The following is a 27,965-nucleotide window of genomic DNA, read 5'->3' on the forward strand; positions in this document are numbered from 1 at the left end:
AGTTAAAGGGTCTAATCTGAATTGAAAAAACCAATACAAGGTTTGAGTTTTTGGAAATAAAGTAGATATTTAATGGCCTGAACAAAATCACGATTCCGTATGATTTCGTTTTCTTGATGGATGAACCCCAACAGTCTAGTGGACCAATAGGTCATACAGATATCGCTTATCAGGTAAAGACATGACAAAAATAACACATGATGTTACTTCCTTTCTAAAGTTGGTGAGATAAATACGGTATTTCAATGTCAACAACCCGCTGAGTGGATAAGGCTGTTTTGACAGTAGGTACAGAGGGAATTACTTGGACAAAATAATTTTTCTTAGTATATAAAATAATCACAGCGCGAATGGACGTGCTCCATATTTCAGCACCACTTCCGCTTCACAACTGATTTCACACTGCTGAATGTCCAGTTGATATATCGAGACCTTCAAAGATAACGGAAGAAGAAAGCAATCCCTGGGGGGCAGTCCTTGTCCACGTTTCTCTTAAGAGGTACCCTGAAATACAATGTACCTCATTTCTTTCATTCTCTAAAACAAATGAAAGCTGGCCCAGGTTATCCACTGAAAGAAAAATGGGAGCCTGCCCAGATTATCCTGTAATATTAAAGTCTGTTAGGTAAATAGCACATAATGTGCTTGACAAAACCTCCCCGGGGGAAATACTGCAGCTGTAGTTTACATTTTAAGACCCAGAAACAAGCATTATCAAATACAATATTTAAGGTTAAAAGAGGTTTTCCTTTGAGTGGTTAAATACAAGTGTTTCACCAATATGCGTCAATGGTGCATATTCCCCCACCCCCACTAACAACTTCCTTTCAACTTGCACGGAGGCACAAGAATGTTCTTGTTGTAGCATTATTCTCTTGGCGAACTGTTCGCTTCCGTTTATTATTGAAACAAATCACCATCTCTCTCTTTCGACTTCGAATTCCAGCCACTTTAGAAGCTAGAGGATCCTTTAGAAGTGTATTTCATAGAGTGCGACAACTAATTCAGTTCCAAGTATTATTAGCTTGTACATATCGATTCCCTATTTTTTAAAAGATCTCCATTGATGCGTGTAAAGCTCTTGAAGAAATGATTTACTCGTTTGGTCATGGTGAAACTATAAAAACGCGGCTTACCATTATTTGATCTCCGTCGTAGATGTCGCAAAGACTGTTTCTCGGCAATATCTCGCCGTAACCACGGGAAAAAAGTTGCCGTAGAAGGATACACCGTCGAACCGATGAAGACCCCAAAGCATACGCTACAAGAAACACGGATTGAAACACGCACGGGTAAATAAAAAAGCCAAATAAACTGATGGATTAAATTGATACCATTTAGATTGAACTTACAAACAGCGCAACAGCATTAGGTTGGCCATGTTCAATTCTTCGTAGTTAAAGTGGAAGTTCGGGCGCTGCGGCACTTTTCAGAAATGTACTTCAACTAGGTAACCTTATATCCTAGTTCCTCCTATAATTTTTGGAAATGATCCCATACAAGAGCCATAATATCAAATTTCAAACTGATAAATAGGGTAGTACGTGTAAAATGCAAAACAGTAATCCATGAACGGACTTTCTCAAACATAATCGGGATCACGGGTTTCTCAGCTTGTAAATTCATGGGCATCCCAACAGGCTGGTAATGTTGAGTAGCGACCGGTTCATATAGTTCTTGTCTTAACTTTAGGACAGTATGGCAAAACCAGGATCGCCTTTGGGGGGGAGGGGGAGGCGGGGGGATACTTTAGGACTTTTTGGGTGCGGATGTGCCGCTGGGACCCTGGAACCCTGGAACCCTTAGCTACCAGAGCTTGTTCAAGTGAATTTTGCTACCCTATACTACACTAATGCACCTATCTTACCCTGTCCTAGAGTAAACTGCTTGAAAGCTCTTCACAGCGGCACATAACTGTATAGCTCATATATGGCAGTAACCCCCGGGGATCGCCTCATGTACACAAAATACAGCACAGACGAGAGTATTTTATTTCGTTTCTTTACAATAAGCTGAGATAAGGCGAGGGTTTTCGAATTTTTTACTGTTCCATGAACCCTATAAGTCGCTTCGTTACGCAACAATACCAGATGTTCTGCTTTAGGCTAATTTTTAGCAAGCGCTCGCTTCAGTTAATGTGTTTGGGCAAGAGCCATCTCTTGGTTTGGGATGCCTGTGGTAAATTGACTTTTTTGACTTTAAATATCCCCTTGAGATGCTGTTAGGGTGGGGTGAGGTATAATCAGGGTCAATTTTAGCTGGCCTATGTGCCCCTGGCCTCTCAGAACTCCTACCCCATAATACTTGTAACTAATTATGTACTTAGAGACTCCTAGTCACTTTTGGGCAAATATAATTTTCACTCACACAAGTTAGTCACTCTCTATTTATGCATCTACCTTATAAAGCCTTTTATAACTGGCTCATTCTAGCAACTTTTTAGCCCCAAATCTTCTCATTTTTAAACTGAACTTATGTTACCAGAATTTTCTTGCCCTATTTATCCATATTTCTTTGCCATAATTTACATTAAAGACAGCCTTTTTTCAAAATAGTCGAAAAAATAATGATAATAGTGGTGGTGGTGGTGGTGATTATGATGATGATGATGATGATGATACGGCAATTGGGACTGTGAAGAAACTGACCCTGCCCTTGTTAAAGATGTTCTGTAAAAGAGGAAAAGTCAGTCCAGCAGGAGAAAGGTATCCAATTCATGTTGTCCGCATTGATAGTTTTCTCCGCCTGATTTTGATGGTGCTGGGAGTTTGCAATTCCAGTGACGAGTTGCTACTTAGAGAACCAAACTGCAAACGAACCTTAGAGTTAGAATTATTTAACTCAGGAAGAATGGAAACTGCCTTGTGGTAATCGCATAATTATGTCATGAGATGCTACTAGGAAGGCGATACCTTAAGATACAGCTATTTCAAAAAACGTTGTCGGAAGAAAAGCAAAAAGCCTCTAAGCAAAGACCGAAAGGTAATCTGGGAGTTTTATAATGACCTGCTTCAGGTCCCATAGGAGTTTTGCGGCCACTCAAGTATGTCCCTGAAAACAGTATGGAACGTCGTTCTGTAAGTGAGAGTACCAAACGTTGGACAACTCTTAAAACAGAGGTGGTTGGAGGGCCTTCAAACATTAGGGAGCTTAAGCAAATACAATGGCGACAAAAGAGACCGTGAACAACATATAGGTTTAAATTAACAAAACAACAACTTAATTTGCACGTGTATCACCCTTTTTTGTCCGTGGCCGTTGTTGCCCGACTACGGCTTGAAATGTCTCATGTTTCATAGGGGAAGTGAACAGCGGACCACAAATTTCTTTTCTTTTCTTTTTTTTTTAACTTAAAACTAGTCCTTTAGAATTCATTTCCAGAGAAATCGCTATCATTTAAAAAAATGAACGAGGTGGAATAAAGGCGATATGGTTGTCCATACATTCTCACATGCTGGTGCTGAGTGCAAAATATTACCTGCAGTAAACTTTGGCGAGCTTTAATTAATTCTTGAATAGGAACCATTATTCGGAAAAAAGTTTTTTTATAATGCTTTTTTTCGCCGACTTCGTTACTACGTTATGCAAATTGATAAAATGTAAAATTTAATGTCATTTTTCCTTGCTAATTAGCTGACTGAAAATTGCTTTCAAAGATGGGAATAAGCAAGAGTGTACTTCGACTGAAACGTAATGTTACCTTGTGCTTTTTTAAAAACTAAAATGATAAGTATGGTTCAAATGAATCAGCGACCAGTTTGGTACTGGTTACCGAGCAAATAAGAAGTCACTTATACTTCTTACCTGTTTGAAATTCCGTTAAAATTATCAGTTGCTGCTTTCTACCGTTTCAGTAGGATTTAGTAAAACATTCTCCTCAAGCCATTTTACACTGATGACTTCTTTCCTCTTCAGCACTTGTCAACAGTGAATGTTCAATCCGCGGAAAGGGGCATCGTGAAGGTAAGTAGACAACAACTGTGCATTTCAACAGCTTCACAGTGAATTTACATAACTATCGGTAGATTGATTTGCAGCTACTCGTTTCAGGCGTGGTATTTGCCCGGAGGAATTTTTTTGTAAAAAACCAACAGACAAACAAACAAAAAGGAGCAGTAAAAAATTCGACACTGGCAAACCCAACGGCATTACGCGAATAAATGTTGCAACTACTGGTCCAGTATGCCTAAATTTGTGGGAGAAAGCGTTCCACCTCTGGTAGCCTGCGTAGCTGGAAAGATTAGCAGGCGAGTGCTGTAGTTTAGCGGCGGACCCGCGAAAAGATTGCGACAGTTTTCCATTACACCGCCTTTCCTGATTGGCTAATCAAATAGATCTATAACCATGGTGACAAAAGTGGGTGGCATAGCTCAGGCTTAGGAAAAAAAATCGGAAGGTGGAAATAAAAGAAAAGACATAAAACTGTAAAGCTGACGGAGGAAAATGTGCCTGAGGGGATTTTACCTCGAGAAAAACCAGAAGAATGCAAATCCGTGTGTTAGCGTAGTTCAACTTAAAATTAGCGTTTCGAAGCAAACGTAGATATTCTCGCTTCATTGATACGTCTTGCCTTTGGTACACAGGGGAGTTCTTGAAGTTATTTGTGCACAAGGTCACACAGGTTGCTGCTCTATTTGTCCCTCCCCTTCCCCCCGCCCCCCAAACCATCCCATAAATGCCTCGCCGCTTAGTTAAGGTTCCAGGCAGCAGCGGCTCCTGTTCCAGGCTACCACTCCGAGTTTTCGAAGTGAGCTATTCAAAACCCATAAGTAATTTGAAAGGCGGGATTTTCCTCGCGGCGTCGCCGCTTGCTTCGCGTAGCGGCTCCGCCGCCAAAGCCCCCCGGGCACAACAATCCCAGCTGCCAGCTACACCTTCAGAAGTCCTTTTTACCTTCGTCTTAGTTATCATTACCGTCAAGAAGAATGGAAAACCACAATTGTCAGCAGTGACCAACATTAAAGATTTACAGTGTAGTTTTCCCCACATCGTTTTTTTCATGGCAGACCAATTGCAAGCGCACGAGAATAAAAAAACCCAGGGAAGACCACCCAAATGTTTTCCTGGTTTTCACAGTTTATTTGTTGGATATTGAAGAGTACATTCAATAGGGACCTTATGCAAGGTCGGAGATCCCACACGTAAATTCACAGCGGAAATATTAGGTCTATTAGAGAACGCGATGTCTTCCCTTAATATTCAGTCCTGGTTTTCAAATCAATAGTAAAACTCTCAGCTACAAACCGCCGACCTAAACCTCTCACAGATTACAGTGTCACTTTCCGGGGTCGGTAAACAGAGGTTTTTTTTCCTTTACCAAGGGTGATTGAAGCAACATGATTGCGTATATTAAACTCTTCAAAAAAACAAAATTTGAAGAGAGCCTTACGTAATTCATAAAACGACGCCTCAAACCGCTCGTGGCTCGTCATAAATATACGTGTCCCGCTCCTATTTTTAGCTCGCATCCCGAGTATCAGCACCAATTACCTTTTTTAGCCAAATCCCACATCTCGCCAAACCCTGTTGGTGGCCTCCCGTCGGGAGATTTCCAGAGCGATTTAAAAAATAAATACGAAAAAGGCCAGAGGACAAATTAAATGACGGTTAGTTTGTAAAAAGATGCGAGCAGACTGTTATTTAACTAGAAAAACATTTAGAAAGTAGTAGTTTAAAAGATCCTTTTCGAAAGAGAAGCTCCTTTGAGGTCCTTTGGGAATAGATGGATTACTGCTTTGTCTCAATAATTGTTTTCACAGGAACTGAGTTTTGACAACACGCCAACCGGAAAGTTGACACCCTAAACACGTAACAATAGCCATTCGTAGATAAATCATCATTGCACGCTTTGGGACGTTTTCTTGTCTTTTTTTCTGAGCTTTCTGTCCGATTGAGGACGTAGAAATGAAGTTAATCGGAAGCTTTTACGTGTTCAGTCTTGGGTAAGGCGTTTTCATTTCCGTTTTCTTCTTTAAATTCCTTCTAAAGCTACCAACAAAATGAAAAAGTATGACAGGAAATGCGACGGAGGATGAATTTTGATTTTAATTTACTCCGGGTTTTACTTACTTTACCGAATGAAAATGTGGTCTTTACTACACATATTTTTGTTATTTTGCAGGCTGCAGTTGTCACTGCTTGCTATCTCACTGGCTACCCCAACAACAAAACCACGTAAGTAAAGTACTGTTCAGTGATCGTGGATGACTAATCACTGCGATCTCTGCATGACAATTTGCTAAACGAAAAGTAAACGTGTGTCTAAGTTATATATACCGAACCAGTTATACTTAAAATAACCCGTTCAAAAAATTAAGAATTTTGCGATCGATGCGGTAGGATTCTCCAACGATTTGACGGCATTCTCCAGCAACAGATAGTAAACTGTATCAGCAACTTGGCTTCTGAACGCCGAGGCCAATAGTTGACCCCAACAAATAAACCACCCGGCAGGCAAGAACATTAAAAACAACTCTTTTTGCCCTCCAAGCATTGTTGCTACGGAGTCAAAGTGTTCTTTACGGAGAAAATTAAGAGCCAGTGGCATCCATTCCCTAAATCCCCATCGAGCGGGATCTTTCCAGATTGACCATTATCTGCTTAAAATTTTAATTTTGAAACGTGATTGTTGGCGGATCCTATAGTGCGGGCAGGACGGCCCCCGTTTGAAAACAGCACTTTTCATTTCTGTCATAAATAAGAGAAGTTTAACGACGTGCTCTCATTTACTGCCTTCTTGGGGATATTTTTTTAACGAACGTAACGTTCGAATTATTTGTTTTATATTTTATTTCAACTTTTATACCGCGACTGGAAATTGAATTTTATTCAGTTATTATTTTAATTATTTATATTTTTACCACCCCATGAATTCATAACCCGGGACTAGGGATTTTCAGTATAAAAGACCCGGCGAATTTGTTTCTGACCACGGACACATGTTAGTTCTGTCACAAGTAGTTTGGCTCGATTTCTTGAGTCCGGTCTTGGGGTAAGAGCGCGGGCTCATTTTCGTTGTCTGACTTTTTAGTGTCATAGCAACAAAATCGACACTCGAATTGGCTAGTAAGGACTCAGTCGTTTATAATGGTTAGTTCTTGCTCACACGGATTCAGTTTAGGTTTTGTGAGTATCTTTGCGATCCTAAGTAATCTGGCATAATCTACCCGGCGCCTAAAAATTGCTCTATAATTTGCCACCAAGTAAACCCTTTCGTTATCAATCGTTGTCGAGAAGCGAGACAGCACGCTACTTTTTGTCCACCTGAAAAACCAAAAATTTTTTGTCGGATGTCAGATCGTCGGCTAGCGACTCTGGCCCAAGCGCACGGCTGCAAAGGAGACTAAATGTCATTACGTGCACCTACGCACATTGTTAGTAATAGTATCTAGCCTCCGTTGAAGCCAAACTTGTCGCTCGAGACCCACATGGAGAACCTTTTATATCAGGGATTTAGACTGTCTGCGACGCAGGCTGTGTTATATCTATACTAGCCTGCGTACAGACCCCCCTCGCCCACCACCCCCTCAGTAAAAATCGATTTTTACTTAGGGGAGGGAGTCTTTTCACAGGCTATATCTATACATGAATTGAAGAAGTAAAAAAAGCTAATTTTTTTTATTATCACGCATCGAAATATAAAACTTAAGGGGGCTAAAGACCTATGTCACGCTGTCTTCTATCTTTTTAAAAGCTAAAACTTCTTTCACATCAATTGAATTCCAAAAATAATGGACGTAAGGGTAATTTGTTTTTTATTGAAGACTATACTACCCCTGGAAATTGGAACTGTTTCTTGTCTTCTTTTGCAACGGATCGACATGGATTGAAACTTGAAAAAGATGGGCCAACTTTATTCAAGTTTTATCACAGGCAGCCCAAACTCAAGTTACCAGGAAAGGGTGTAAAGAAATTTACTAACCATAGGTGAGGCGTGACCTTTCTGTTGGATGCGTCGGTGTCGCGTTACAGGCGATCGTTGAAAATAAGAGACTTTTTATGAGAAATAAAATGCTGAGATCTGCGAACGCTAAATAACGTTAAATCTAGTTTTTCCTCCAATGAAATAAATGAAAAAGACTTACCTGCGATATATTCCACCGTGTTTCGGTGTCTGCTTGTCGTTTTACAGGTTTTTTGGCTTTATTGCATAACCACTGTTACCCCCTTCATAAGACGAAGGGAGAAAGGTCATCTAGCAGAAAGGTCACGCGTCACCTATGATAAAAAATTACTTTACACCCTTTCCTCGTAACGTGAGTTTGGGCCGCCTGTGGTTTTATGCTATGCCTGCGAAAAGCACCCCCCAAAAATCGTTATGGCTAGTGATGAAATTGTTCGATATCTACTTTTCAAACTTATTAATAATTTATAAAGAAAATTCAAAGGAAATTAATGTTTAATGAGTGTTTGGATATCGGATGAAAAACTGCTCATTTTTGCATTCTTAATTTCTCCTTCAAAAACGATTTTGTTTGAGAAGAAATATCAAACATTCGACACAGTGTTTCAACACCAGATGAAACACCTCGAAGTTCGTCAAAAATACTCCGCTGCGCGTCGTATTTTCAACTCTCTTCTCGGTGTTTCATCTGGTGATGAAACACTGCGTCTCATGTTTGATATATTACTTCATAACTCTACAAGAACATTTTTTTTTTGTATGGTAAAGGCTAAAAGACAAGATGATTTCGATGCAGAATTGACCTAAAACAACAATATCCTAGTCACAAAAGCGTCTTAAACTCAACTTGATTTTCGATGCTCTAACTTTGCTTAGAGTACACGCACCGCACCCGAAGGCGAAAAAACCACAAATAGGTTCATCGCAACGTCGAATGAATCTGTTCCAATAATTATAGAAAACTGAAGGCACCAGCAGGTAACCTTCCAGGGACGGTTAAAGTTTATGTCAGTATAGCGATTTAACTTTGACCTTAAAACACGGTTCTCGTAAACATCCGTTTTATCAGTCAAAAGTTTAATACAGTGAAACCTCTATTTAGCGGACCTCCTCGGGGCCAAGGCAAGTGTCCCCTGAATAGAGGTATCCCCTGAAATGAATGGAGGTTGGGCTGGGGTTTGTTAACAATTAACCAAAAGCCTCGCACATTTGAGTCTGTGCGCTAAACCAATCAAATGTTTATATTTTTGTTCACATGTTGTCGGCTGCGGTCACACGGCCCCGGACGAATTACCTTAACCGTTCGAAAATTTAGACGCCTAGCAGTCCAAAAATTTGAACGCCAAAATTTAGGTCACCATAACCGTCTAAATTTTTTGTAGGGAAACGGCGTGAATGTATGGATGCGTGGTAACTTATTTGGGAGATGCCATTTTGAATTTACTAAAAAACGAATAGCCCTCTGCATATGGGTAGATGATAAAAAATCTTAAAACTCAACTTGAGGTCAATTTTATAAATTAAAGCTTTTACAAGTGTAATATAAGAGTGTAGCTATTGTTTTTAGACTCTAAACCAATGGCTACACTTGTAAATCACACTTGTAAAAGTTTCATAGAATTGATCCCTGGGTTCCTCATTTCCATGTAAACAGAAGGAAAATATTGAACGGTTAAAATCTGTGCATTGCCATTGCCGTGTGAACATAACCTTAGTCTTCAATGTGCGTAACCATAAAAAGTCAAACGATAATTGTGCTAATAATAAAAACAACAATAGGTCATCATAAAAGATATAGCATACCAATAAGTTACTAGTTAAAAAATAGATTTGCATGTGTGGAGTCCGTCAGGATATTTATATCATGTTTGAGTACTTAAACAACTCAAATACACCGGAAGCTCTCCTAAAGGACAGTCTCGTACGCGGACAGTTCTACTACGGCTGCCTTCACAAAGCCCCGTTTTTCTCAACTCCCATACAAACTCTGTATTTTTACATTCCCGTAAGCGGACAGCTCCCGTTACGCACACCTTTTTACAGTCAGCTCACGAGAGCTTCCCCTATATTAAACAAACTTTCTCAAAATTTTACTTTACCTTTTCCTTTTTTTAAAAGATTGTTGCAATCAGATTCTACGAAATGAAACCAATTGCGAATGAAGCCTTATTTTACACCATGTTTGAGGCGAAATACACACACACAAAAAACGCGTTCTCCTGTGTCAAACTTACTTTTCTAGTTGAGAGAGCATCATAAAATTCGCCCCAAACCTCGCGCCGGGTTGAAGAGTTTGGCGGTGGTCGATGATTAGGCCGACATGTTCCTGTCGTTGTGTTTGCGCGCATTAACAAATCTAAATGCGAAGGTTAAAACGGACCTCTTCTTTTCTTCTTATTGATTATTAGCCTTTGATAGAATTAAATTATCGACTTTCTGAATAAAACCTCGTTTAACGAAAGAATATATTTGCATGCACCAGGTTGCGGAGGTTTCTTAAACAAGGCAAGTGACTCCTTCCAATCCCCTGGCTATCCAAACTCCTACCCTGCCAACACGACGTGCTCGTGGATCATAAAAGCCCCTACAGACCACAAGATAAATCTTGATTTTAAAGACTTTAAACTGCAGGGCAGTTCTCGTTGCCGTCGTGACTCGTTAGAGATTTATGACGGATCCAGTATCCGGGCGTCAAAGCTCGGGAAGTACTGTGGCTCGAGAAAACCAGTGACACTTACATCAAGCGGTAATCGCCTTTACATCCGGTTTAGCAGTGATGGTGCTGTTGGTAAAAGAGGATTTAACGCATCGTATAATACCACTTTAGGTAAGCCGCACTGATTTTTGCTGTTGTTCAGAAACAGTGCTCGGATGAACCTCAAGATAATCGTTTTAGGCGTCGGCACTTACCAAGGGATGGTCTGATCTTTCCGATTTTGCCTCCACTACACTCCACTACCGAACACACAAAACAAAATACTTGGAAGCATGGGTGCGTCGGTCAGCTAGGCCCAGAACAGAATCAGCGAAAACTAAACTAAACAAAGCAAGTTGACGCGGCAAGGCCGACCGTAGAATGACACGCATAACTAAACGGTCACTAAATCAAACCCCCTAACCGCGATCCCTCGCGCGCTACACTAGAACCCAGCTCTCCATTCCGTACCGGCAAAATAGTAGTTTACACAAATTACATAATATTTTGCCACTTGTCGAACAGGATTTCTCCTCGACGCGGTATTCTTGCGTAAAAGTGCATAATTTTCTTTGCCTGTTATTGTATGCTATCAAGTCTACACCTGTGGTAATTTTCTTCTAGAAACTTGTCAGTAATCTCCACTGACGCGAAAATGTGGGTTGAAATCCCGTTGAAGCTCTCACTTACAGCGAAATTCGTTGTATCGCGCTGTGCGTATTGCAAACTTCTAAGGGACTTTGGGTTTTTCTGTTCCGTCAATCATTTTAGTGAAGGCGGGGTTAATGCAAATCACAATGCAACGTGCTCGCCAAGCTTGGCTGAGAATGACTCTAGACTGTTCAAGAATAGCGAAGGAAATCGCGATGGTGAGTAGATTTTTTGTCGAAGGAAGAAGGCAGACGTTGCTTTATTCTTGCAAGTGACAAGAATAAGAAAGATCAGGAAAATCTGCGAAGCAAACTGAACTAGTCAATTATTGCCCGAAACAGGACGATCACAAAGCAACGAACCTTGAAATACGAAACAAACAAAACGGATCGAAATCCACCAATCACGAATCACAAACCATGACCTTTGGAACTTGAACAAGTTAACATGTGTTTCCTAAGAGGTCCGCTAAGATGATTGCCGGAACAGAAAAACCCAAAAATCCTTCGAAATTTGCAAAACGCACAGCGTGATACAACGAATTTCGCTATAATTTAAGTTAATTTTAAGGCTTCTTTAAATTGCATGCCTTACTTTTTTGTAAATTACTTTACATTTTACCCTTTAAGTCCCAATAGTGACAAATGTTAATTTTCTCCTGAAAATATCCATACAAGGTCAAAGAGATTAGGTTATGAGAATTAATAAAATGATCACTTAAGAGAAAATGCTTTGATCTACCATCAAGTTCTCTCAACTTATTTTTTAAGGAAATGTATAGAGATCAGTTTGAAGAACTTGTATGTGGATAGTGGGGCTTAAAGGGTTAACATAAACGCTCTTGCCGCATTATATCATCCTGCTCTTAAACTGCAGTAATTCTGTGGTCTCCTTAAATCTTAATAGTTCCTCTTCCTAGCCAATCACTTGATAGGTAGTGGAAAAAACGGATAGGAAGCGAGGGAAGGTGACTTCACCAGAATCCCTCTCTTTTAAACTAAGAACGTATGTTATCCGCATTTAACTACTTTGAAAGGCAAACAGTAGAACTGGACTTTTCTCCTTAGGCCCTAAATCCCCACCCCCTCCTCGCTTTTCTTCTTAATGCTCACTTCTCATGGCGCCGTCCGCACTTTCTGGAAGTCTGAAACAGTCTACTAGCAAAGAGAACAAAACGCTCTACTGGGTGCTGGCGCGGCCTTTTGCGAAGGAGGGTTCTTCATAGTCATTTTATTGTCACTCTTTTTGTGTTTAGGTTGCGGAGGAACATACCAAGGAAGAGATGGAACTATAAGCTCTCCAAAGTATCCAAGCTTCTACTCCTCCAATGCCAACTGTCTGTTTAAAATAATAGTACCCACTGGGTTTAGAGTGAGGGTGACGTTTAAAGTTTTCAACCTCGAAAAAGGAGGTATGTTTATGAGAAGGTACAAAACGTAGGTAGGTAGGTAGGTAGGTAGGTAGGTAAGTAGATAGGTAGGTAGGTAGGTAGGTGGGCAGGTAGGTAGATAGGTAGGTAGGTAGGTGGGCAGGTAGGTAAATAGGTAGGTAGATAGGTAGGTAGGTAGGTAGATAGGTAAGTAGGTAGGTAGGTAGATAGATAGGTAGGTAGGTAGGTAGGTAGATAGGTAAGTAGGTAGGTAGGTAGATAGGTACGTAGGTAGGTGGGCAGGTAGGTAGATAGGTACGTAGGTAGGTGGGCAGGTAGGTAGATAGGTACGTAGGTAGGTGGGCAGGTAGGCAGATACGTAGGTAGGTAGGTAGATAGGTAGCTGGGTAGATAGGTAAGTAGGTAGGTAGATAGGTAGGTAGATAGGTAGGTAGGTAGGTAGGTAGGTAGGTAGGTAGGTAGGTAGGTAGGTAGGTAGGTAGGTAGGTAGGTAGGTAGGTAGGAAGATCGGAGTTTGGGTAGTTAAGAAATAAATATAGGTAGGTAGATAAGTAGGTAGCTACGAGGTAGCTAGGTAACTACGCTCACTTTTAGAAAGCAAGCTTCCTAAAACTACTTTTTGTGACAGATGCTATTGCAACAACTTTGCTTTTTCTTTTTTCCAGGAAGGAACTGCTATGACTTTGTTGAAGCGCACGATGGGCCTTTAATCACTAATCATTCTCTTGGACAGTTTTGTGGAAAACATACACCGTTCAGTCTCCATTCAACAAGCAACGTTATGCTTTTGCGGTTTCATTCTGATTCGTCAGTGAACAATAAGGGCTTCCAGCTTGCCTATACAGCAGATAGTGAGTAATGACAACTAAGTTTTTCTAAGTCCAAAGTAGAAAACGTTCCCAGCGGTTCCCTATGATAAGCAGTATACCTTAAATTGCCAAGAGTGACCAACATCAATCTTGCTCTTACAATATCCATAAATTGTCATGTGCAGAGGTCATGAGAATTTATAAAATGATCACCAAAGGGAAAATGCTTCGATCTATTATCAAATTCTCTACACTTATTCTTTAAGGAGATATAATTATGGAGTTCAGTCAGGAGAATTTGTATGTCGATATTGGGGCTTAAATTAAAGGTTGAGTGCAGATCCAATGGGGAGGGTGCCCGAGAGAAATGATAGCAGCTAGCTTTCTGATTTCTTGGCTAATAAGGCAAGAAGACCATTTATTTCGAACATCATATTGGTTTCGGATACTGGTAGCTAAATGGAGCTATTTTCTCAGTCATTCGTTACTTTATTTGATCCTTAGTTTCTACTTTGTAAATTTAATAAGGCCTCTAAGGGCAATTTCACGTGACCTGATTGTCTTAAAACAGACTATCGTTAACCGGGCTGAACGGTTTTGGTTATCAGACTTAGTGCTACAGGTGTAAAAGGTTGATGGTTCACACTTGTTTTGGGGAGTTTCTTGGTGTTGCTGAAGCTATTACTAGTTACTCTTTTTCCGTGGTGTAGATATATTCCCGTGTCTGCTTAGTCCAGCATATTACACCGTGATCGAACGGTTTGCAACACCAAGCTAACACCAGGAAACTGCCGTTTTGTTCTTTACACTTGACTATCGTCGCTGTTTCTGTCCTCCTCGAGGATAGACTAGGGACCTTACGATTCGACAACGGCAACGTCCATGAAAACTTCGCTGAAAAATAGACTCTGCATCCTTTCACTTTTTTCGCGATTATTCCAAGGGGCTCAGTTACTTAAAAGAAGGGAATTTGGATTGGAGCTGAAGAGAAGGGACCGCGCCCAAGCTCTGACAGAGATGGTAGAATTTATCGGCTTGACGTTCCAGTTCTTAAGTAAACTTAACAGGGACGGCAAACAAATGTACAAAACAGCGTGACGCACGTGCAAAGTTGTTGTTTTGCTCATTAAACCTATTGCTTTTTTGACGTTCCCGTTGCCGTCGCCGTCGCCGTCGTAGTTTCGTAAGGTGCCTACTGTCTGTTCGAGGAAGGTTTTCAGAACGGCAGCTGTCAATCGAGCCTTCTTGCGAGATGGTCAAAATAACGATTAAACCAGTTCATCTGATATTTTATATGATCAAGGTCTGGTATCCACAACTACGGTCTCCTCAACGAAAATACCTTCGTGTGGATTTGATCAATTCCACTGCACAAACGGCAGATGTATCGATAGCGTTATGGTTTGCGACCGTAACGACGACTGTGGAGATGGGGCAGACGAGAAAAACTGTTCCTGTCGCAGCGATGAGTTGAGATGCGCCAATGGGAAGTGCGTCGATAACCTTTGGAAATGTGATGGTGAAGATGACTGTGAAGATGGCACGGACGAGCTGAATTGCGACGGCCCTCCTTCAGGTAATAACAAATAAATTATTAAATAAACAACGACAACAAAAAATACTGTATTTAAGTGTCAGTTCGTTTAAGAGCGAACTGCTAATTGCTGACACTTTTACATTCCCTACTGTAGGCCAGTCTGTTTACAGAGGTTTATTATTATTATTCAGTCAAAATTTTTCTTCTATTCTGATTTGCTAGTACCCCGCGATTATTCTCCATAAATAGTAAGAGTTGACCAAATTTCGAAGATGTTTGCAGATATCAGTTAAAAGTGACTCACTTTAAAGATAATTGATAGAAAAAGGTACCGCAGAAGCCGCTTTTAAAAAACAGCCACTTTCGCACAGCTGAAAAAAAAAAAGATTGATTTCAAACGTAATGCGACCAGAAATAACAGAAAGGTTAGGTAACAATATTTTCTTAAGTTGGGGGATATTTTGAATAATAAAGACCCTCCCCAAACTGCGTAATCCTTAATATTATACTTCGCCTCGTCTGTTAATTGCCAAACGATAACCCTTAATTTCTTGTCTCAGTGACCTTCAACTGCTCTGTTAACAACGGAGGATGTGATCACAAATGTACCGAGCTCTATGTTGGCGACAGGAAAAACATCCAGTGCTCGTGCAAGCGAGGTTACACGCTACAGGCGGACGGTATAAGCTGTTTTGGTGAGGATTAAGGATTGTTTCGTTTACACGGGGACTGAAAATATAGGGGCCAGGGCCGAGTTGTTCAAAGCTGGGTTAAGATAACCCAGGGTTAGTGCGAGATTTGAATTAAGATTTGAAAGCGTAAAAATCATTTCAGTTTTAATGCTTTTGTCTACAAGTTGATGATTGGAAGCTCTAAAATATCGGAGAAAATTATCCGAGAAAAAGCTTTTGAACATAAGAAAAAGAAACCCGGGTTAAATTTAACCTCGGGTTAAGCGCTAATCAGCCTTCGAACAACTGGGCCCAGGGGCCCGTTTCTCGAAAGTCCCGATAATTAACGGGCCCGTAAAGCTGTTGTTGTTTACATACAAAACCATCAGTTCATGAAACAAAATGGAATAGTTTTCTAGCCAGGACCCGCGCTCTTATTCTTTATATTTCGATTGGAATATTTGATTTCGGGCCCGAAAAGTTACCGGGTCTTTCAAGAAACGGGCCCCAGGAGGGGCAGCCGGCCCGCTAATTACCCCTTTCAGAGTGGACAATGTTGTAAGGCGATTCTAACGTTTGAGTCTTTGGGCAAAATTCTATGCTGTTACCATGGAAATGAAACCTCTTTGGCCAAACGTAAGCTTAGCACTACAGTGTTCAGTTTGTTTTCTGTATTTCACAAAGTGAAATTTGGAAATTTTGTCGAATTTTGATTTTGGCTTCTTCTGGCCATAGTTATTAAAGTGGAATGGTTCCGAAACTCGTCAGACTATTTTGTTATATGTTCTTGTTAGCTTTTTTGGACCTGACCGTGCACAACGTTCAATAGCATTTCTTTATTTTGAACGTACTAACCAGAAGAAATATTGCATTAATTTATTCAGTTACAATTGTGCACGGTCAGGGAGCTTCCAACATAAACTAGAATACCGTTGTTTTCAACTTTGATGTTTGCCGGATTCTTAACCAGTCTCCTCTTCTAACTATGTTAGACAGCGAAAATCAACTTTCTGATTACATGACAACCGATCCAGCCCGGGTTAGGGATCCCGATATCGGCTGGCCAGCCCGGCGAATCAAACCAACAACTTGACTCGCTCGGCATAAAGGGCACGCGATAAAACAAGCCAACGTAACCTGGCTCTTGTAATCAGCGACATAGTCTAAGTTCATTTGCGTGAGGACAAAGACCTTTTTTAGGTCACGTGCGGTCTCGGCTTGACAAACAGGTTGGGCTGCTTTTCCGTGACGTCGTGACAATATTACAACTATTCTGTAAAACTACCAATCAAACAACAACAACAACAACAAACAAACAGGGCTCGGCTTTTTTCTTTAAATGTGTCGAAACCAAGGCTTCACGTAGTCATACAAGTAAGCTTTTCCACAAGTTTGGTGCACTAGAAAAGAATCAGTTTGTCAGTCTTGTCTTTCTCTTGCAGACATCGATGAATGCCAAACCAACAATGGCGGCTGTCAACACAGCTGTATAAATACAAATGGTAGTCACCAGTGTGCTTGTAATAAAGGATATTTTCTCAACGTTGACAAGGTCAAATGTGAAGGTGGGCAATGATAACGGAAAAACCTCAATGCATTCTATCAAGCTACCGAAATCCCCTAAGGGGGTGCGGTATAATTTCAAGGAGATTTCTAACACTAGAAAGCTCAGAAAAATTCCGAGCTCCAGGTGAGAATCAAACTCACGACCCTCTGAGTTCTAGTTCGGACACTCTAGCCACGGAGCTACTGGACGCTCTATGGCGAGCAGGGTCGAAATTTAATCATAACTACACCAGTCGTGAGAGAGACGAGGACTCTTGTTTAATAATTCAGTGCCGTAGCATGGGGAGGGCCTCCCCGCCCCCCCCCCCTTCAAAAAAAAAGAAAATTGACAGGCTGTACTGTCGCAATTTGTAATAATCATCGCACTTTGTAATACCTGTCGCAATTTGTTATAAATCCATCGCACTTTGTAATACCTGTCGCAATTTGTAATAAAACGTGTCGCACTTTGTAATAAAAAAGCTGTCGCAATTTGTAACAACTGTCCATCGCACTTTGTAATAAACTAAGCTGTCGCAATTTGTAATAATTCCATCGCACTTTGTAATAACTTTTTGAGAGTAATTAAACTTACTTCGTCAACATTAATATAACGCCAAAATATGCATGGTACTTCATAAACAAAGACGATGCTAGCACGTGCTAGCACGTAACAACTCCGCTCATTCAAACACTTAACTTTATTCACAGTCCTAAACATTTTTTTTAGATTAATGTTGATTAGTTATCTTTTTTACGAAATGCTGTATTCTTAAAACTTGCTATTGTACTAGGTGGCTTGCATTCAATGGTTACCCGGCGGGTGTACTTCCTTATATGGCCAATACGGGGATGCACCTCTGGACAGAGCATTACCAGAGTACAGGATCTAGACAGAGCTAGACACACTAGACACAAACGAGCCATCATTAAAAAGCATTTAATTTCCGCAAATCGTAACATCCATCCTACATCATTCGAATAAGGACACCAGGAGAGTTCAAGCTTTCCTTGTTAGATCTTATAACAGGTCGACACAACACGTGGTGGGTGCACCGTCCTTGTCTAACGCGCAATCTTAAAGAAGTAATAGTGGCTTCCATATGCATATTTTGGCCAACTAAATCAAACGAGGCCTGGAAAGATTCAAAATGTTTAGTGCAAATGAAAAAAAAGCACCTCACCAGTCGCAAACCGTCGAACCACAACAGAAACCTAAACACAAAATCCAGTTAGTCGCTGGCCGATACCTTCGTATGTACCTGTTTTTATAACACTCACTTGGGGTCTTACACTGAGCCGGCTGGCCATTTGGTCCATTATTCTCACTTGATTTGGTCCCATATAGGAACAAAAGGAGTACTCATTCCATATTAAAACAATTGTTTTCTATAAGGAGTCCTCTAACACATATACCATGGGGATAGTAGAAAATTATCCTTCCCTGAGTATAAACAACTCGTAAGACCTTGCAATTCTTCCAAGCGTGTTCTGGATTACTGTTTTTCCACAAAATGGAAAGGACGGAATAAACCATCCATTACTACTTGAGTTACCCTATCTAAGGATCAAACCAAAGACACAAGGCCAACAACGTAAAAAATGATACGTATTAAAGGCTCGAGATCCTCAAAAACCATACCCTATCAGGCGGTACTTACCTATCTAGCCCATCCATATATAGGATTATCCCCCCCCACCAAAGACTTCACGTGTCACGTGGCAAGCAGGCATGGATTTGAACAACGAATGCCAGGTTATTCATGAATTTTCTTTTGTTAAATGTTGCTTTTGTTATTTAAATATTTTTTAATTTAAACATGATTCATATCTTTTGATGATATGTCACAGGAAGTTTCATGTCTTTCATAAAGCGTTTCTAGTTGGTCACGTGATTAATCAATGCAGAAAAAGTTATAGCGGAAGACATGCACGTTTGACCAAAGAAAAGGTTACAGAGATGTTACGTGCTAGCAGACGACATCATCTTTGTTTACGAAGTACCATGCATATTTTGGCATTATATTTATGTTGACGAGGTAATTTGAATCACTCTCAAAAAGTTATTACAAAGTGCGATGGAATTATTACAAATTGCGACAGCTTAGTTTATTACAAAGTGCGATGGACTGTTATTACAAATTGCGACAGCTTTTTTATTACAAAGTGCGACACGGTTTATTACAAATTGCGACAGGTATTACAAAGTGCGATGATTATTACAAATTGCGACAGTACACAGGCACGTTTTATTTGGTCAGCGGCCACGCCCTTCACGCTGCTCCTCGGTTAAAAGTGTTCATTTCAGTTCGATAAAGCCTGAAAATTATTTATTTATGGCTTCAACAAAGAAAAATTGAGCGGGTATTAAACAAGGTATACTTCTTAAATGGGAAATTAATGCTCTCGAAAGGCTAAAAATGCTATTTCAGAGACCCTAGATTTCAAAATCTTCTGGAGGTGTGTGCCCCCGGACACCCCCTAGCACCTAGCAGCGGCGCCTTCGGCGCTCGTGATTGCCCCCCGCCCCCCTTCCTAATAAATCTAACCTTGCTACGGCACTGTAATTATAATTAAGACCCTAAAGGAAAACAATCTGGGTGTGGTTCAGGTTTTATTTCACTACCTAACGTAGGCGCCAGAGAACGGACATTACGGTCGTCGTCGTGAATGTAGAGCTCGCGGGACTCTCGACTTACCTGACACTGGATTGTAGTTGAGTGTTGCAACTAATTTGCCAACGCTGTGATTTCTGTCTTGACCAATCAGAAGTACAGACAAAAACAAGCTTGTATTTACTTCAATGCCTGATTCCCAGTAGCTCCTTACATTGTTATTATTCTCTTTGTGCTTCACCACACAGTAATAACTATTGCTTAGGTTTTACTGCCGTCAGTTCTCATCCATTTTGTGGCCTCTGATGTGCTTCCTTTTCTCAGACATAAACGAGTGTCAAAGCGGCAATGGCGGATGCAACCATCACTGTATCAATACCGCTGGCAGCTTTTACTGCAATTGTGATCCTGGGTTTGAATTTACAGGAAGTAACCGGAAGAAATGTCGGGGTAAGATACTTGAAGAAAAAATAACGTCCGATAAATGGTCTGTAAAGGAATGTTGTGACTTAAGAGAGACCTTGCCAACCGAATTTCCACAGCACAGCTTGCTTTCTTTTCTTATGACCATAGAAAATGCTGTATAGATAGTTTGATTGATGAAATCCATAGAATTTAATTTTTCTTTGATAGATACGCTTCAAAGACTGAGTGAAAGTCGTTCATATGTCTAACCCCTTTACACTATTCACCCATCTATCGGCCAGACTGCTTATGGTATAGTTTACAATAATATTAACGAATTAAAGATTTATGAATGCCCCCTAATGTGAGTGTGTATTTCAGATAGACCACCACACTGGGGACTACGTGCCCTACTCTTTAGGAACACTGTGTAGGTTCTTTAACGTCCCAAGGAGTTCATTATTTTTGCTAGGCTAGGGTTGTAAAACGGGGCCTACGGCTTATTGCCTTTATCCGAGAATACTAGGGAGTCAAACCGTTTACCGACGTCCTTCAAGGCGGCACTTTCCCCTCAGTTATTTAAGGGCCATTAGGTGTTGGTCCCTCCAGGGTTTAAACCAACGCCCTCACTTTCTGCGATGGCTTCATTTAGCTTTGAACTCTAGTTGCTACGTTTCCCTCCAAATTTAGATGTAAATGAATGTGACAACAATAATGGCGGATGCGCGGACACATGTGTCAATACTGCTGGAAGTTTTTTCTGCCAGTGCCCAGTTGGTTACAGGTTGCAAAACGATAGTGCGACATGTGAAGGTAGGTTAAAACTTCTTTTATTAGCATATTAGCCAACCCTCAGGCATACAGAGGGAAAGAGGGGGAGTCACTCTCCAAGAAGCTTTTGCAGGTTTTTCTCCGAGAACAAACTAAACAACTTAAGACGGAATCCACCAGGAAACTGAGCAGTTTTAACGTTCAGTGGACAAAAACCTTGTACCGAATAATTTAAAGAATATTGCATTTTTTTTGCATTTTTCAAGGGCTAAAGATGTAATTAGTCATCTGTAACTGAAATAACACCAAAGAAAATTTCTCAAGGGAGTCCGAGAAAATGAATGCCAAATGTCAAATTTCACGGGAATTGTGAAAACACAGGTAAAATTCTGAAAATTTCATGTGTAAGATGTAATTTTGTGAAATTTGACATTTATTTTCTCGGGCTCCCATAAGAAATTTTCCTTGGTGTTATTACAGATAACTAATTACATCTTTAGCCCTTGAAAAATGTAAAAAAGAATGCAATAGGCTTTGAATTATTCTGGTACAAGGTTTTTGTCGACTAAAACCTGAAATTACTCTTTTTCCTGGTGGATTCCGTCTTAATTTCCTCCCCAGTGGGTGAGAAGGAGATTAAGAGGGTGATGGTGGTGGAACGAGAGGTGAGGGGGGAGGCTTCCAGATTGCTAGTCCAGCCTTCTGCCTTCTTTGCCGGGCCTCCTTCTTTAATCTTGCGCTGCGAATCATTTGCACGTGGACAGGACGAGGTATAAAAATACAGATTTCTCTGGGGTAACATCACTTGGTCTGAAATGGGACAGCGAAACATACAAGCTAAAAAAGATCAATAACATCACTTATTCCCGTCATCATAGTTTCCTCTTCAATTCTGTATTTGAATAGATATCAATGAATGTGAAAGTGATAATGGTGGATGCGAGCAGGACTGCCAAAATACTCTGGGTAGCTACATTTGCACATGCCGCGATGGATACCTTCAAGACATGATGGATACCTATACATGCATGGATATTGACGAGTGTATGGAAGGCATGCCTTCGTGTTTTGACTGCGTCAACACACTAGGAAGGTAAATAGACATTTCAAACCAGTGTATCAAGTTTTGTTTCTTAACGGAGATGTGAAACGAAATTTATCAAAATTCTAACAGTAGGAACTGCCACCAAATTGATAGACTTGCTACAAGTCGACCTCTTGACGAGCGGAGTGAGCCTTTTTAAGCCGCGAAGCGGCCGACCAAGCGACGAAGACGCGAGAGGTCAACCTTCGTCCCGCGCCCTATTAATTTTTGAAAGTCTACCAAATTGAGTGAAACATAAAAATAACGACTCCAAACATTAAAAGAAGGTACAAGTAACACACGAATTACAAAAGAAGGCAGGGATGGACAAACTTTAAAATGATTAAAACGGACTGCAAATGTTGTAAGTTTTTGTAACTTGTAACTTGTTAGCCCAACAGTTTTTCAAAGTTCATTGTTGTTGTTTGTAACGTTTGATATAATGCATTTTTATTTACAAGTAATTGTTTCTTCTCCAATGTTAAGTTTCATAGCGCGTGATGAATCATTATTGGCAAAATGACCAAGCCAGCGCCGTGACACATGTACAGCCCCTATAAGTGCGAATATGAGTGTCCTTATTAAAAACAAGAGAGGGAACTTAAGCAAAGGCGTTTTGAGCGACGCACGTCAACAGAAAGTGGACTTTTTACATTCCGTAGCAGTGGTTTTGCTAACATTTTCAGTCAAATCGTCTCTACAAGTGTAAACCAACTAAGCAATACAAATTTTATAGCGTCAAGGCATATGTATAGGTAATAGCGTGATTTGTAGTGATATTTGGCATAAATACCACGAGTGATATTTCCAAATTGTTATACGTAATTTCACGAGCCGTTAGGCGAGTGAAATTTGAGACAATTTTGAAATATCATGAGTGGTATTTGTGCCAAATATCAAGTACAAATCATGCTATTATTTGTTTATACTACTACCCGTAAAAGGTTTGTAATTTTCACATGTAGGGATTTCAAATTAAGCTGAAATAACACGGCTCTAAGCCAGTCAAATTGCAGAAACTTCTCATGTAATAGTATAATAAATGGGAAAAGTCCTCACTTCCGGTTGACGCACGTGTCTCAAAAACGCCTTTGCTTAAGCTCGCTATTAAGATTCCCTTTAAAGCACAAATACAGTTATTATGCACAAACGAAATTATCAGACGTTGGTTTAAACATGCCTTCTCTTTCGGTTTTCTTGTGGAAAGGAACGAGCTGCAGAACCTGGAATAGCTATACATAATTTCGTACTGTGGGGCTATAATACGGCGCGCCTTCTCGTGACGGTTTGAATTATTCAGTTATACACAAAAACTCAGGAAGCCTTTTAAGGGGCTATCAGTGTCAGAATGCCTACACTTATGATTTATAATTTTTCCTTGTTTTTCATTCAGCTACAAATGCCTATGTAACGATGATGGTTTCACAACCAACGAAAACAAGACACAATGCATTGACATCGACGAATGCGCAACCAACAATGGTGGCTGTGGAAAGCATAAGTGCGTCAATAGATATGGTACTTATCAATGCGAATGTCTGCCTGGATACAAACTTGATCCGACGTAAGTTTACTTGTACACTTGATCAATGGTGGCTCGCTACAGTTAGCTAGTATGTCAGAACTACGTACTTACAAGGCGAAGTACGTAGTATCATCGACAGGATATCATACGTTAAAACCACTGTCGACTATATAAAGTAGTGATGACAATGAAAAGCGACAGTAGAGGATTTGGTCATGTCGTTAGACCCAGGTAGTCGCATAACGTTCTCCTAGCCCAGGCGAGTGTGACTTTCTCATGGGGTCTTGGAGAAGGTATGATGTCAGGAATAGTAACTGGAACAACTGTGCAGAGTCCGAGAGTGCTTTTGGTTTTGTACAACCACAACTATAGGAACTCTCCCACTGAGGAGAAATACCAGTCTTGAGTTTTATGTATCAAGCCGGGGTTCTGTCAAGTCATCCCCGTTCGTGGCATCGGCCTTCGGCCGAAGATGAATGTGTCGGACTGCAGCCGAGTAAGAAGCATCTCGTAGCACTCGAGAAAAATCCTCCGGTACCCAGGGCAGTTTCGCAGCCCAATTTATTATGTTAAACGGAATGAACATATTAATGCTGTATGGTCATCACTGCATTAGAGGTACTTCAGATGACATTTAACAATTGATAGTCCTTTTACTGTATTCTGCAGGACCAACGCTTGCGTAGATATAAACGAATGCGCAACGAATAACCACAAAGGGGACTGCGATCAGATATGCGAGAACACGCCAGGATCATACAAGTGTAGCTGTAGAGATGGCTACAAGCTGAGGCATGAGAAGCGATGTCTTGATATCGACGAATGCGCAATAGGTGCTGATAATTGCCAGCACAACTGCACCAATACCAATGGAAGGTACCTGATTATCAGAAGGCTTGCATTCCAGGACAATTAATATTAATTGTTATACATTATACTCATTATCTGTCTTCTTTCTGGCTAAGAGCCTACGGTTACTTTAAGGAATCAGCGGAGCCTACAGATTAGTTAGTTCAGATAACTGACTAGTCTGTGGGTTGCAAGAGCAATGCATAATTTCTACGAACAATATCAATTCGGTTCCTTTTTTTTGTTATATCCTAAATAATAAAGGTCTCGGTAAGTGCTATCAGTCGACCCTGATTATTCCCGGTATCACAAAAACCCCAGCCACTAATTGTTTAAAATTTGGATCCACACAAATCATAGATGGATCAGCTATAACTAAATGTCGGTGTAGTCAATTGGGATGTACTGAGATTGCGAGGTTACGGCTGCTTACTGATTGTCTTCACCAGGCCATGAGGTGACGCTCCTCTATAATTTTAACCAATCAGAAGTAAAACCTAGTTCAGGGCAGTGACGTGTCAATAGAATAGAATTTCTGCGCTCGTCCCTCAGACGTCATTTCGCGGGGAAACCGTTGCTGGCGTTGCGGAATGTCGGCTGTTTTCTCAGGCTACTAAACGCATGGAGTTTTGGGAATAGGCTGAAACCTGAGCATTGAACAATGTGCGTCTCTTTTTTTCACATTTAGTTATACTTGTTCATGTCAGGACGGATTTTTTCTCTCCATTGATGGCCACTCTTGCAGCAAAAAGAAACACATTCAAGGTAAGAACTCGTTACGTCACGAACACTGACTTTAGGATTTCATTTATGTAAATTTAGTAAATTTACAGTATTCCAAGACGAGACTTGGCCGTAAAATCTTCTCTTGTGACATATGGATGTACATCAGCTAGTTTAGTCTGCGATGTTTTGTTTATTTCTCCGTCAAGTCTCCTGTAATTCGTGCGAATTTGTGGCGGCTCATTACCTTTAAGGAGCTGTGTCACGAAATTCAGCCAAATTAGGAAATTATAAAATGCCCGTGGCTAAATTAAGAGAAACGTAAAAATAACCGCTTAAAACTTTAAAAGAAGGTTAAAATAACATAACAGATACAACAGATGTCACGGATGGGCAAAACTGAAGAAGATTGAAACGGATTGAAATTAGGATTTTTGAAAACTGTTCAGCCTAACAGTTTTTCAAAGTTGACCCCTGCCGCTTGCAACTTCCAAAATAATGCTCAGGAGACATATTTGTTTGTCTCGGATCTCTGATTTTGTCATTTACATGTAATTTCTTACTTACTTTAAATTCCATTGCGATTGAGGGCGAGTAATTGGCAAAATTAAACAAAATGAACTGGGCTGCCGTGACACAGCCCCTTTAAATTCCATTCGGCCGAGGCTTTCACTCACCATTTTGCCTTGGCGAGCATTATTTTAAAAATCATAAAGAGCTGAACGAAAGCAAGCCACGGCTCTTATCGTCTTAAAAAAAAGTAATGGCAAGTCGAAAGAAGCAGCTATTTAAATTCCCCTGAGAATTGCTATTTCGGTCATACGTGCAGTGGGCAGTTAACTTCAGAATTCTAAAGGAAAAACAACCTTGACTTTTTTTATGATTGCAGAGTGTGGCATTGCACCTCGAGAAAGCAAAACAGTCTCGGGAAAATGGCGTCCACAGACAAGCCCCACCTGGCCCTGGACAGCACTTCTTCATTTCAGTATCTTTGGAGATATCGAAGGCTGCATGGCAACCTTGATAGACAAGGAATGGCTCATAACCGCTGCTCGTTGCCTTTACCTGGCGCTTGGACCCTCTGGCTCAAAATTTGCTCCAATCCCTGCACCTCACATCAAGGTTGAACTTGGAGCATTTAAACGAGGGTCATCCAATCACCAACCAGTACTTCATCAAGTGTCCGAAATAGTAATCCACAAAGATTTTGATCCCAAGAAGCTGTCAGGAAACATCGCGCTGGTTCGTTTGGCCAAACCAGTGAAATTCACCTCCAAAATAAGCCCAATCTGTATGCCGACTAGAACGGAGGTTCACAGCATTTTACAACCGGGAAACTCCATCGGTGTTGTAGTTGGGTGGGGTAAGGATGTAAATCACCGAGTCAAAAGCTCTCTGCACGAGGCAGCTGTATCGGTAGTACATCGATCTCATTGCAAGTGGGCCAACATGAGCTTCGAGGTCAACAGCATGATATGCGCTGGTTACAAGGAACAGCAGGACAAGACCTGTATTGGTGACAGTGGTTCTCCATTAATGTTCTCGGTCGCTAGCCGTGGCCAACACCCTACAAAGTGGGTACTAGGTGGAGTCATGAGCTGGGGCTTGAAAGAATTTCTGCATGGCTGCCATAGCAACTACCGTTATACTGCATACACCAGTGTTGGGAGAAACTTGAAGTGGATCAAGTTCAAAGGCAAGAGCCACAAGGGGAATACTAAATAGGGACTCAACAGCGAAGGACTTTCAAATACTGACTAAGGAACAGAGCTTTGCTTTCATTAGTGCCAATCATTCGATGTAGTATATACAGCTTATAGACTGATATGACTGCATTTTCTCGAAAAAAGTAGTCGGGGAGCCCGAACTTAATGGATGGATAAAGATACATGTAGGCGTAAGCTTTTCTCTTGTTTTGTTATTCCAAAAAAGACTTGCAATTTTCTCGTGTACTTTTTTGCTGCTGTGTAAAAGGAATTTGGAGAAACCGAACAACTTTTTGGTCTGCTCTTTGTTTTAGCAAAGATGCCCACCCCTTTCTTAATTCCCAGCTCTTCATATAACATGCTCGATTCGTTTCCGTCACGTGACAAGAGTGGTCGCAGAAACGCAGGCTTCCTTTACTTAGATTTCCGTTTTTATTTTCCTCGCTTATAGGTAACAGCGAGCAACGCTGGAGTTTATGTGTAGTTTTAAAATCATTATAGCGCCTGAGCGCTTCTTTGGCTTCTTTTGCCTCGCGGTAAACTCGGAAATCATTTTCTCTGCAAATAACGCTTTATTCGTACGCTTGCTGAAACTATTACAATATTAGAGCACTCCTTTTATGTATTTATTTGTTAATTTGGCGGCGTCTCTCTTTTTTATCCTTCAATTGAATTGCTTTTCTCAGTAAATCGGCAGAACAACGCTTGATATAGTTTGGGAATTTAAAGACTAGGCATGTGAGATGTTAGTCTTCCACGCAGACGTTCTTAGGGGTTCTTCACGCGTTCCCGCCCCACTAGTGGTGTTAGTGGGGCAGGAACGCGTGACGATCCCCTAAGAACGTCTGCGTGGGAGGCTAGTGGGATATGTATTCGCCTCTGGTGTAATTTTCTCTTTTGTTAACCATTGAACGCGTATGAGTGACATGCATTCAATTTTTGGTTCGATTGCATTCGTTTTGTGATTTTGTTTTAATCACCTTGTTTCTTGTATGTATGTAAGCATATTATTTTGAATGCTGCAGCTTGCAATCAAACAAATGAAATAAAGTTATTAATCAAGTCAATGTTTGAATGAAACGGTAA

At 40.7% G+C, this 27,965-nt stretch overlaps 2 protein-coding genes across 4 annotated transcripts in view; one reads left to right on the forward strand and one right to left on the reverse strand.

Moving 5' to 3' along the window:
• LOC140947686 (uncharacterized) overlaps positions 1-1,471 on the reverse strand; it is a 33,780-nt gene extending 32,309 nt beyond the window's left edge. Inside the window, exons 1-2 of the mRNA XM_073396862.1 lie at positions 1,353-1,471; positions 1,137-1,261 (exon numbers count right to left, since the gene is read on the reverse strand). Coding sequence (XP_073252963.1) covers positions 1,137-1,261; positions 1,353-1,381 — 154 coding nt within the window. The 5' untranslated portion in view covers positions 1,382-1,471. The remainder of the gene's footprint in view (positions 1-1,136; positions 1,262-1,352) is intronic.
• A 4,337-nt stretch (positions 1,472-5,808) lies between these two features.
• On the forward strand, positions 5,809-27,946 carry LOC140947689 (uncharacterized). Of its 3 annotated transcripts, XR_012166997.1 has the most exons (16): positions 5,809-5,942; positions 6,122-6,174; positions 10,386-10,730; positions 12,505-12,660; positions 13,305-13,490; positions 14,752-15,024; positions 15,546-15,680; positions 17,099-17,221; positions 20,141-20,266; positions 20,912-21,034; positions 21,899-22,085; positions 23,470-23,640; positions 24,271-24,477; positions 25,139-25,215; positions 26,063-27,613; positions 27,736-27,946. XR_012166997.1 is itself a non-coding variant. In XM_073396864.1 (15 exons), exons 1-15 carry the CDS (start codon positions 5,905-5,907, stop codon positions 26,896-26,898), a joined length of 3,036 nt encoding a protein of 1,011 aa, XP_073252965.1. In that variant the 5' UTR covers positions 5,809-5,904; the 3' UTR covers positions 26,899-27,677. The 3 variants fall into 3 exon arrangements, 2 of the variants coding, with proteins under 2 accessions (XP_073252965.1, XP_073252966.1); XM_073396864.1 differs by lacking the exon at positions 27,736-27,946 and having other exon boundaries at positions 26,063-27,677; XM_073396865.1 differs by lacking the exons at positions 10,386-10,730; positions 27,736-27,946 and having other exon boundaries at positions 26,063-27,676.
• Positions 27,947-27,965: the final 19 nt, after the last annotated feature.

The sequence above is a fragment of the Porites lutea genome, chromosome 9, assembly GCF_958299795.1.
Source record: "Porites lutea chromosome 9, jaPorLute2.1, whole genome shotgun sequence".
NCBI lineage: Eukaryota > Metazoa > Cnidaria > Anthozoa > Scleractinia > Poritidae > Porites > Porites lutea.